General features: G+C 35.7%; 1 protein-coding gene across 1 annotated transcript in view; it reads right to left on the bottom strand.

Moving 5' to 3' along the window:
* RP1 (RP1 axonemal microtubule associated) overlaps window positions 1-12,821 on the bottom strand; it is a 310,652-nt gene that overhangs the window by 122,529 nt on the left and 175,302 nt on the right. Inside the window, 2 exon segments of the mRNA XM_036031115.1 lie at window positions 2,721-2,872; window positions 3,562-3,694. Coding sequence (XP_035887008.1) covers window positions 2,721-2,872; window positions 3,562-3,694 — 285 coding nt within the window.

Below are 12,821 nucleotides of genomic sequence, written 5' to 3'. Positions count from 1 at the left end.
ACACAGTTGATTAGGTTGTCATGTTGACAACCATGTGGCCTAATAGGCAGCATGTTTCATTTCCATGAATGCTGATATACTTTGAGGCATGGAGGAACAAATTTCCTCCTTTTCCCCTCCCTCTGTTTTTTCCTCCCATTCTCCAACAATTGTCTCCTATACTTTTCTCCATAAATAATACAGAGCACATCTTTGGGTTTGTTGTGAAAAAGCATCCTGAAATCTTAATTTCTGAAGAGATTCACTTACTCATGTCAAAAATTCACCAACATTTTCAAAGAGATGTAGGGTCTAAAGTAAATACTATACTGGTTAGAATAAAAAGAAGTCCATACATTACTTCCTGATAGATTGTTGTTGGCAGTGACTACCCTAAAATGATCTGAGAAAATAGTCATGGATTTAATTAAGTTTGAGACATTCCCAGAAATGCCAGTTGACTATTATCCACTGTTACCCTACTTTGTAGTCAAATGGAAATTCAGGATTGCTTATTTTGACAACATTGTTACCAGTTGAAATTTCAATTTGGTATTTCAAGATATACTATCTGGTGTCAACTGTCAGTTTCCTGTTTTTTATGGAAATCTCTTGTTTAAGCCAAACCAAAACCATTACTAGCCCCATGATATTTCTGTGAATCAGATTATGATTGTACATTTTCTCTGTCTTTAAAGGGCCATTTCATGATATGCATCACCTGTTGTAGCAGATACCATTGGTACCCACTCCCTGACATCTAATCTCAGTCAACTTCTGGGTTCATCTGCTGCTTTGCTAGATAGTTTAGGCATGCTGACAACTTTCCTTCTCAATCCCCTATGTTTCTCTGCCCCTTTGCCTGAGTACTTCCATGGTGAGACAATTTTGACAGGTGTTCTGCAGGATTTCTCTGAAGGTCTGTAGCAAAAAAAAGTTCCAGTAATGACCAACTCATTTATGTGCTTATATTGGCTTTTCTTCCTTTCCTGCCTCACTTTCCCCACTCTTCACTTCAAAGGCACTTACTGGGATCATCTCCCAAATAAATTACTATACCCCAGTCTTTGTCTTATAGTCTGCCTCAGAGCAAAACCAAACTACAATACCTCAAGTTCCAGGAAGATTTCCTGAATCAGCTTTCTGGTTTCTTCTTGTTTCTTAAGAAACTAGTTTTGGAGATAAAATTTAAACTAGGCCTATTATGTATGTTGCTGCCTTTTGATTACACCACTGGACATTCAGTGGAGAAAAGGACAACAACCGACTCAATCAGTGGCTAATGAGAAGTGAGTTGTGGCTGTTGTGAAATCATTCTGGTGATAAATGTAGATTGTTGCCACAGTTTATCAACTGCAAAATTCTCGCAGTCATTCAGCATTCCCATTACATCCTATGCATTGAGGAAAACAACAGAAAAATGTGAACTCTATGTAATGAACCTGGGAAGAAAAACACTGTTATATCTCTGATTCCAAACCTTAAATCATGTCACCAAACCTACAATTTTACTCTTATTTATACACTGAGTGCAATTTTAATTTCAATCTATAACATACCCTCGGCACTTTATGGAAAATGCTGTGCACAATGGAACTAAAGAAGGTTAATTGAGAAGATGATTTGTCAGATCTGAGCATGTAACTTCAAACAATGCTGCATGCTGGTGACCAACTAGCAGGCAGCCTGGAGAGACAGAGATGTCACCGTTGATCACAGAGTGGTAGGTGAAAGAGTCTGGGACTGATAAAAAGCTAGGAAGATTCTTCAGTGGATAACTTTGCTGATCACTTGGTGTAATAGTAATAATGATATCATGATATCTAAAATTGTGTTTCTGCTCAAAATTAATAATTAATTTGTAACAGCAAAAATAGGCATAATTTTGTTTTTTTCTCATCCATGCCAGCTCTAGCTTTCATATTCCTTCTGATGAAAGCTTCTGTATGATGTACTGTAACAAGTAAAAGCTTAGGTGAGCTTTAAAATCTCTGATGTTTCAAAATACTCCATGAACTACAACTACAAAAAAGTGTGAGAAATAGCAATTTAAAACTTGTTTGGGAAGCTTCATTTTTAAAAATATATTCTTCAGTTACATAATTGCTTCTCTTAATTTCAGACTCTTAAATAGCACTTTCTATATTAGGCAAAATTACAACAAAATATATTAAAAATGAACTGGATTGATTATATATCTCACCATAACTCCTCAGACATCTGATATAGAAAGATTCACACACACACACACACACACACACACACACACACACGACAAAAGAAGTAATATAGGACCTGAAAGTGTGAAAGTGATATAGCTGGCTCCATGTGAGATGTTTTTTAAAAAGGCTATTTTGTTATTATGTGAAATATACTACAAAGGCCCTTCTATGACCTCAGCTTTTATATCAATGCTCTGTACCTTTCAGTATCAATAGAGCATATTCATATATATTTTTGCCTGATACCACCTCAACTCATTTTTTTCTTTTTCTTACATGAACACCAATTTTTAGTGTCTTTTTCTTTGTACTGCTATTCATAGATAGTATAGTTTGTTCCATTTTTCTTTCAAGAACAACTTCTAAAATAAAGCACATTAGGAAGTCAGGTCATAAGACTTTGTTAAAGATGTCCTAAAATGAAAACTTGAAGGGTTTCAAATATCATCCAATTTCAATGATATATAATTATATGTAGGAGATTGCTAAGAACATGGAAAGTTGTTTGTGCAGACTCACCTGTCCTCTTTGAAATTTTACTGGCAGGTTGGATTTGTACAGCAGTCTAAGACCAGAGTCACCCCTTTCCCCATAGAGACAGAGGTAAACCTCAGACTCTGCATCTGCTTGCTTCAATTGCCCAGTGTGGACATCAATGTGGTATCTCACTACTGGCAAAGCAAAGGGGAGAGAAACAAGAGGAAATTCATTACACGGGAATTCATATCAACAGAACCCAGATCCATGGGTCAGGCTACAGTAAAAACTACCACATGAGAGTTCCTTTACCCTGGACTTTCTGTATCTATTGAGAGATTTTTGATCTTTCAATTATTAATTTTAACTTTAAATAGGCATTTTTACACCATTAACAAATGCTTAGAGGGCTTATACCTTTTTTCAGAAAGGGAAATAGAAGCTTTTTACTTAAAAGCTGTCTTCATATATGACACAAGAAAACATTTCATGTTTAGCATTTTAGCAGCAATGGTGACAATGTTATTGCATATGATGCTTAAAGTTTAAAATTATGTATGGTTTGATGAGGAAATATATCACAAGGGAGGTAATGACATGAGGTGGCCATTGGACCCAGGCAAAGCCAGATGAAGCACAGACATGACATTTTTCTTTTTCATAGGCTCAGCACCTGTGGCTTTAGCTGGACAATAAGAACCATTGTGTGATTTTGTTTAATCTCAGATTTAAACCAGTGACTCAAGCTGTGATGCTAAAAAAGTCATTTCTCAATGGGTAAAACAACTGTCTTAGAAATAGACTAAATAGTTCAGAAGTAAATTTAACCAACTATAAACCAATTTGTATATGCAACATATGCTACTGAGGATTAATAACACACATGGAAAAATAGCTTGCCCTCCTTTTATGACTGGAAGCTCACAAACAACATCCCCATCAGCTTGAATTCGAGATAACCACGCATTTGCTGCAAAATCTAGGGTCTTCTTGCTCTTCATATGCTGCATAGTCACCTGAGATTAGAGGAGGCAATATCCAAATTATTTAATTTCCAATATTTTTTCATATAACTCAGAATTCAAAATACAGCCCAAGGATTCCTAAAATGTACTTGCACACTCTGGTGGTAAGTTGTTATTATGATTATCACTAGTAGTAGTAGTAGTGGCTGTTGCTTATTAGGCAATTATTAGTTTCCAGGTATTATGCTAAGTGATTTATTTTAATTATCTCTATTAATCATCACCAAATAGAATTTCTAAATTCTTATAATTTTATAGATAAAATTGAGGCCTCAAGATTTGAAATGACCTGTTTGATTCAAACCACTTAATTTCACCCATGGCAATTGCTAAGCAAGGAACTTATAAGAGATACTCCAAAAGAGATTTTTGTGTCGATATTCATCACCAAAGCAGACATACAGCAGCATTCCACAACCTAGCCATATTCTTGTTCCCCTGAGAGTTTTCACACACACTTGTATCTCTGCCTCGACCAACTTTCATCTGACTCGTGACCATGTTGAATCAGCATATCCTTCATTACTTAGCTCAGACACAATCTCTTCTAAGAAGCCTTTTGTGAGACCCTGACCTGAGTCAGAGCACTTCATGTTGTGATCCATGGCAAGCTACTCACTTATGACGATGACTTAACACCTAATATTTGACTGACTTGGTGGAAGTGAGATGTCCTGCTCATCTTGATACTTCCACAGGCTTTCACAAGGAAGTCCTTAGGCTGTTCATTGAATGAATATTTAATTAAGTGAAATGGCTATTGGTTAACACAGGTAATTAAACTAAATCAATACAGCACTTCACTAATGCCTGGTGGTGTCCTTACTTGATCCAAGCAAAAGGCCATGAACAAAACATTGGCTATGAAGTCAGAAAAACTAGGGCCAAAATCTAGAATTTTTATTTTACAGCTTTTTGACCATGAAGAACTTATATAACCACTTTGAGTATAAGTTTTTTCATCATTAAAATAAACATAATGACTATCTCTGGTGGTTGTTGTACAGATTAGATGAAAATGTACAAACCTTTACATAAACTGCATAAATAATTCATATATACCTTTAGCAAATTTATATATAAATACATTCCCAAATATAACAGATTAATATAATATATTCTACCAAATTTGGAAATATTCATCTCTCTGGACTATATCATGCCTTATTTTTATAGAAATTAAATGGAAAATTCAAAAATACTAAGAGTTAGAGACAAGTCACACACATTCATATGCTTTTAAATTCAAATCAGACACAATGCTAAAGTATAATTGTTTTTAGCCCTCAGCCTGAAGTTTGGAAATTTCAGTGGCCTCAGTGCTCCTGAAACTCTAAGCCTGGGTTGCTTATGTGGCAACTGAAGAAACAGAAGTGGTAGATGAAGAAAAGGAAAGTGACTTATGTATTATAGCTTGTCAAACTTTCAGCAGAGAGAGAGAAGGTATTTAATCTTTTTATTTCCCTCCCTGAAATCTATTTTGACATGTATTGCTTTGCTTTATTTAAGACAAAAAGAGGTAAGTTTCTCCCTAAGCTATATAGAGGGGCATACTCCTCAAAAGAGCAAGCAAACTGAATCCCTAGACAAAAAGAATCAATCAAGGGTGCTGGGAAGTTTTTAGCTCCCGTAAGCACTTGCATTCAGATGACCCCAAGACATGGCACACAGACCGTTGGTCTCCTTGTACTGACAATTTCTACAGTGAACGTTCACTGCACTGCACTGGGCATGGTTGGGAGTTTAACAAAAAGAAATTATCTCTACCATCGAGGAGATTTTATAGATTATCTGTGAAGTGTAGACCCAAAATATTTTAAGTACACAAGACTCTATTACAGAAGCATATCAATAAACATGTTAATACAGACTAAGTTCTATGGGGATTTGGTATAATGCAAAGATTAGGGTATACTAAGAATAATTTCAGATGGAATCTAGTAGATGATTCAGATAAACAAGGTTTTAAACGTGTGAATGGAAGTCTTCTAGAGTCTAGACTTAAAGCCTTCCCTGTGAAGTATACAATTTTTACAAGGTCATTCTATGTAAAACTCCAAAAGGTTTGTCCTCTACACTAAACTCCCTCCCTATGTAAATTGGCAAGAAGCCTCTGGCTTATGAGGTACCACCATTCCTTTATCCTTAAAAGTACCCACTGATGAGAAAGTCTTAATCTTTTTTCTGAAACAGCAAAATCCTACTTACTCCACTAGAAAACCTTTGGGGTGTTGGCTCTAAATGAGTTCCATTTATGTTCAAAGTCATGATGCCTCAAAAACTTTTTTAAAAATTATAAATGTAAGTGAATTGATGTGTTTGTTTCAGTAATTAAGAGTAACAGCAGTGGTTCTCACCATGGTCATGTGGCTCAGATGGAGCATCATCCCATGCACCAAAAGTTTGAAGGTTCAATATCTGGTCAGGGCACATATCTAGGTTGTGAGTTTGATCCCCAGTCAGAGTATGTATGGAAGCAAGCAACCAATCACTGTTCTTCTCTCACATCAACATCTCTCTCTCTCTCTCTCTCTCTCTCTCTCTCTCAAGAACAAAACAAAACAAAAACAAAATCCTTGGGTGAGGAAAACCAAGAGCTATTGCAGTGGTTCACAACTGAATGAGATTTTTGCCCTCCTGTCCCAGGAAACATATGTCACTATCTAGAGACATTTTTTGTAGTCACAATTGGGGAAGGGGAGAAGGGTGCTATTGATATCTGGTGGGCAGAGAACAGGGATGTTGCTAAATATTCTACAATGCACAGTACATACCTCCCCCCAACAAAAAATTATCCAGCTCCAAATGTCAACAGTGTTAAGGTTGAAAAATCTTGGGATATAAAGTAGATAACTCAATAATTAAGTAGAGCAATGTAGATATAGAGAGATATATTTATTGATCTTTAGTTGTGTTTATTTATTATTATTTTTATAAAATATTCAATTATTAAAGTAATAAAGGAGTTCAAAATTCCTGGCAGACCACAATGCATATAGCAGCTAAAGGCAGGACTAAATTAAGGGCAAATGGAACAAATCTGGGCTTGGATCAAAAGAACTTGATTTATGTCCTGGTCCTGCTACTTACTAGCGGTATGACTTTGGGTAAAAATTTTACATGATGACCTGTGATCTTCAGGTCCTTGTTTGCCCAATTGGCATCATACTTTTCTCACCAAGTTGAAGATGGAATGTTTTAGAGCAAAAGTGCTTTATGTAATAAAATGAGATTGAAAACCTGTTACAGGAAAGACAAATAGGAGATTACTTCCTAAAACAGAGCCATCTGAAATATGGGTTGCAATATAACCAGGAATACTGTAAAAGAGATACATTTTAGAATATCTGATTTTCCCAGTTGACAGTAAGAGGGTGATGTGTATGCTTATGTGTCAGACCCCACTTTTTTAAATCCATGTGATAGTTTTGTAATATTAAAAATTGCTTATCATCAATTCAAAAACCAACTTCCATATCTTCATTTGGGATAATATGATGTACTTTGCTGTGGTAAAGGATTAGAAGTGATGATCTATACTTTGAGTGCTCAATAGAAGTTTGTTGGTGGTGGTAGTAATAGTAGTAGTATCAAAATTAATCATAGAAATGAAATCAGAATCCTTAACTGTTACTTGGGATTGCTTGTGGTTCCTCATTCCTAGAGACAGTACAAGGAAAATTTAGCCAAATGCTCAGTTCCTTTTTTATCAGAAAGAACAGTTAATTCTAAATCCCTGAGTCTTTGGTAGAATGACCTGGACAATTTTGGATGACAAAGAAAGGCCTTCTTTGCCTCTCCCCACACTAGGCCAGTCTGCAGGAGCTTCTCCTGCTACCTCTCTTCTGAACTCTACTCTGTACTCCCTACATTAGTCAAGAGGTTCATAAACAAAAGGCAAAACCTGTGTCCAGATCTCCCAACACAATTTGTTGAAGAAGCTATTTTTATTGCACTTTATGCTTCTGCTCCCTTTGTCAAATATTAATTGACCATAGAGACTTGGGTTTATTTAGGGCTCTCTATCCTGTTCCACTGATTCTATGTTTTCTTATTCTAGTACCAGGTTGTTTTGAGTACAGTGGCCTTGTAACATAATTTGATATCAGGTATTGTGATCCTTCCAACTTTGTTCTTCTTTCTCATAATTGCTACACTTATTTGGGGTTGTTTATAGTTTCATATAAATTTTTGAGGAGGTCTTTTACCTCCTTGGTTAGATTTATTCTTAGGCAGTTTATTTTTCGTGTTACTATAGCAAATGGGATTTTTTTCCTGATTTCTGTTTCTGATATTTCATAGTTGGTATACAAAAATTCCTTCAATTTCTGAATATTGACTTTGTATCCTGGTGCTTTGCCAAATTTACTTATTAAGTTGAGTAGATTTTTGGTGGAGTCTATAGGGTTTTCTATGTACACTATCATGTCATATGCAAACAATGGCAGTTTTACTTCCTCCTTTCCAATTTGGATGGCTTTTATTTCTGTTTCTTGTCTTATAGCCATGGCTAGAACTTCCAATACTATATTGAATAGACATGGTGAAAGCAAACACCCTTGTCTTGTTCCTGACCATAGTGGGAAAGCTCTTAGTTTTTGCTCATTGAGTATAATGTTGCCTATAGGTTTCTCATATATAACCTTTATTATGTTGAGTATTCTCCCTCTACTCCCACTTTGCTGAGTGTTTTTATCATAAATGGATAAATGTACATCAGTAAGTGAATGGATCAAAAACCAATGGTACATTTACACCATGGAGTACTATGCAGCAGTAAGAAAAAAGGAGCTCCTACCATTCACTCACTACAGTATGGATGGAACTGGAGAGCATTATGCTAAATGAATAAGCCAGGTAGTGAAAGACAAATACCATATGATCTCACCTATAAGTGGAACCTAATCAACAAAACAAGCAAGCAACCAAAACTAACCGAAGACACTGAAATAAAAAACAAACTGACAGTAACCATAGAGAAGGGGAAAAAGGAATAATGGGGAGAAATAGGGGAAGGGTCTTCAAAGAACATGTACAAAGGTCACATGGACAAAGTCAAAGGGGTTTGGATTGAAGGTGGGAGGCAGGGATGGGTGGGGAGATGGGGAGTGGCTCGGGGGAAATGGAGACAACTGCATTTGAACAACAATTTTTAAAAATGTAAAAAAAAAAAAAAAACCCCAAACAAATAAAAAGGCAATCCCCTAACTTCAGAAGAAAGAGATATTCCAAGTCTATGAAAATGCAAAGCCAAGCCATCCTTTAACCTTTCTCATTCACTTATCCCACTCCCTCCACAGAGCTCCTCAATACTTCTCGTCTCTTACATTCCTAGTTGTATAATCTTCACATACTTTTTTCTAATTTGGTTCCCATTATGATCATTTGTAACATCAGGCAGGAATATATAAGAGAAAGGAGGTCTATTTCTGTAAACTTCAGGGACTAGCACTGTCCTCACTCTCCTCCATGGGTTTACCTCTTCTGCTAAGGTCCTCTCTACTTAGCATTTCAGAGCGGCCCTGTAGCCTTTCCCTACATCCTTAGTGCCTATCTTTCATGCCAACCAGGACACCCAAAGGAGTAAGGATTACATCCAGGAAGTTCAGAGAGAGAGCCATCACTGTGGCTGGAACACACCAACCAGATCACAAGGGCAAGGTGCCCGGCTGCCCTCCTCCTTGGCCAAAGCTCCACATCTTTTTTTCCCGCCTGTTAGGACTGAGACTAAGTGTAATTAAGAACCAACAGTAATTACAAACATCTACATTTATATTCTACTTTGTTCCAGGAAACACTCCTAACATATATTAATTCTAAATTTATCTTAAATTTTCTTGGAGGAGAAATGATATGAAACCAAATCAACAAAAAAATTCTGAGAAGTAACCTTGTCACTAGTTGTCTGTTGGACACTGGATATAAAAATAAGGAATATAACTAGGATGAGAGAAGTTGAGAAAATGCTTTTAGAAGTCCTACTCTAAAATATCATAAAGTTTTGTTCTATAAAACAAAAAATGTGTAATATTTCTATTTGTCTTATGTATTAAATTTATCTAATACTTTAAAAATAACAAAGGCAAATAATCGCCAACACATTTATCGGGCACTCACTGCAGGGGTATCCAATCTGCAGCCCATAGGCCGCATGTGTCCCAGGATGGCTGTGAATGCAGCCCAACACAAAATCATAAATGTACTTAAAACTATTTTTGTTCACCAGTTTTCATTAGTGTTTGTATATTTAATGTGTGGCTCAACGCAACTCTTCTTCTTCCAGTGGGACCCAGAGACACCAAAGAGTTGGATACCCCTGGTAGAGCATTATACTAGGTCTGGTACTTAGGGCAGGTCATTAGTACTTTCTTTTTAGAGTTGGAAATATAAAAATAAAATAAATTTTAAGTGTATTCTCAGAGGATACTCTAAGTGATATTACAAATAAGATACAAAATCAAAGCTTAACTCTAAGTCTACTTATTTTTGACACTATTCCTTCTGATAACACCCTATTTGTTAGAAGTACCATACAAGGATGATCAATTACAATATTTACAATTGACTGAATTATTAAATGCAAGATTTTATCTTTGGTTCAAATAAGCTGGCACAACTTTTATAATATTTCTGTAAACTGCTGGAGCCTTTTGAGATTAAACATTTTACTGGAGATTTTGTGAGAAGAAAAAGCTAGCACTTCCTGCTGTTCACTGGAGTAGAAAATCCTCAAAAGCAAACTATTTTTCTTACTGCATATCAAAACTTGCTTTTTTACCCATGGTTCTTTCTAGAATCCTGAAGGTAAGATGTAACTGAATATAAAGAGGAACTAGAAACAGTTACAAGATGGTTTCAAACTTCAAACATAAATAATGAAATTATTTCTTACCTAATAAATTTCTTACCTAATGAAATAAATTTCCTACCTAATTTAGCTAATCTCAAGACTGCCTGGAGCTCATATCAAGCAGGTTAGTACATCAATGAGATGTAGTAGTTTAAAAATAATAAATGCACCAAAATCTATTTCTCACTTCCATTTAAAGGCTCAGAAGAATTAAGAAGCTTGTAGAGAGTTCCTATTTTATTTGAGTCAATTTATCCAAGTTATATGTAGTCCAGACACTTGGAGAGAGCCCTGGGTTAAGAGTCAGGAGGAGGTATTCTGGCCTTGAATGGGCCAACTCTTTGTGAATTGGCTAAGCATCCAAAACTCTCCAGGCTTTGTTTCTTCATCTGCCGCCCATACACACCAAGGCTTAGTTCTAGTGTTACCTCCCATTCCTTAAACACTGAGCAAGACTGTGTGATGTCCCTTCACTTTGAACTTACACTTTACAAAGTATATTATTCACACATATTATAAAGACTATTTAAATATATTACATTTTATTAATTCATTCCACAAATATTTATCTAATATCTACTATACACTAGGTACTATTCTAGGGGTTGGGATTACAACGCTGAATAACACAAAGTTTCTGTTCTCACATTGCTTAGCTTCTAGTGGATAGACAGTAAACAAAAAGAAATATCAGACAAGGGATATGTTATAAAGAAAATAAACCAGACTGATATGATCAAGAGCAACTAGGAGCTTACTTTAGATTGTGGCAAAGGCCACTTTGAGGCAGGAGACCATGGTGTCTTGGGCATAAGGGGCAGAGGCAGAGTGGTTTGAAAAGAGGTCAAAGAGGTGGGCAGGGGACAGACTAAACAGGGAGAAGATATAATCTGATTGATGTTTTTAAAAGATAAGTCTGGCTGCTCTTTAGAGATGTGATAGTAAGGGAAAAAATAAAAGATGCTAAAAATTATTTTAGACTTTTTCAATAAAGGAGAGAAAATATGGCTGCATGGACTAAAGTCATGATAATATATTGAGGAAAAAAACAGACTAACTCAAAACATCTTGAAGTGATAGGGTCATCAGGAGATTTCTAAGGGGTTAGATTTTGGAGCCTAAGGAAATAAAAACAATCCAGAAGAAATTATAGAGTTCTGACTTGATAACTAGGTAAATGGAAGTACCACCTACTCAGACAATGAAGATTGAGGGAGAAACTGATTGGGTTGGGGCTACAAAAGTTTTGATTAAGTTCTATTTTTTTTTTTTTTTGCTTTATATTCACAGCTTGCGAGAGAGGGCAAGTATTGCTGAACCCTATTTTACAACAAAGAAATTGAGAAGAAAAGTGATTAAATGACTTTTTGGAACATTGTTCACATCTTCTGATTCTAAGCCTAAAGTTACTTGCCTCAATTTGAAATAATGAAAGTAAATATCAAAGAAAATAAGACATTCCAAGATTAAAAAACAATATTGAGTTTTACACAATCATATTTGCAAAACTAGATTCCTGTCTTTCCTTTTCTCAATATTCAATGACTATATTCAGTGACAGTCATCTCATTTTGGGCCATGTTATTGGCTACCTGGAATCAATTCAGTGACTCAGATTAAGAACTTATGTCAATATTTTGGAAGCTAGCTAGCACAATTGGTTAATGTGTATTAATGTGGCTTGCAATAGCAAGTCAGACCTCCAAAAAGATACCTAAAGTATGATCAAGAAAAACAATACTTTCAAACTCTGTGTAATACTAGACCAACAGCCCCAAATTGCCAGGGCATCATGAAATTGGGCAGCTATTCCTTGCTGAAAAATTAAATGTTAAGAAAAAAAATATTTTCACCTATTTTAACTTGTGACATCAGGAACAATTTCAACAACTACTTGTTAGAAACTGGCTTCCTCCAAACAAGAACATCCCATAAGTACTCTCACTGTTCATCACAAGAAACTATTTGGCTATAAACAATGCATCAGTGATTGGGGGAAATCCTCATGGTATACATTCTAATAATGTCAGACTTTCAGATTCTCTTAGTCCAGAAAAGGTATCCTTTGATTGTTACAGAACCAACCATTTTCCTTTTGAAAATGTTATTTCCTTTTCACTTTCATATTGGAGCACCATCTAGCATACTTCTGGACCAGTGATTTTCAACCAGTAACCAACAGCACACTGGTGTTCTTCAATGTTTTTAAAATATGCAATCCTTGATTATTTAGTCAGGGACAATGACCTTTCCCCCCTTAAATTGTCA

This window comes from Phyllostomus discolor, chromosome 7 (assembly GCF_004126475.2).
Source record: "Phyllostomus discolor isolate MPI-MPIP mPhyDis1 chromosome 7, mPhyDis1.pri.v3, whole genome shotgun sequence".
Lineage (NCBI taxonomy): Eukaryota > Metazoa > Chordata > Mammalia > Chiroptera > Phyllostomidae > Phyllostomus > Phyllostomus discolor.
Note: the sequence above shows the minus strand (reverse complement) of the source record. Positions and strands in the feature narration are given on the sequence as shown.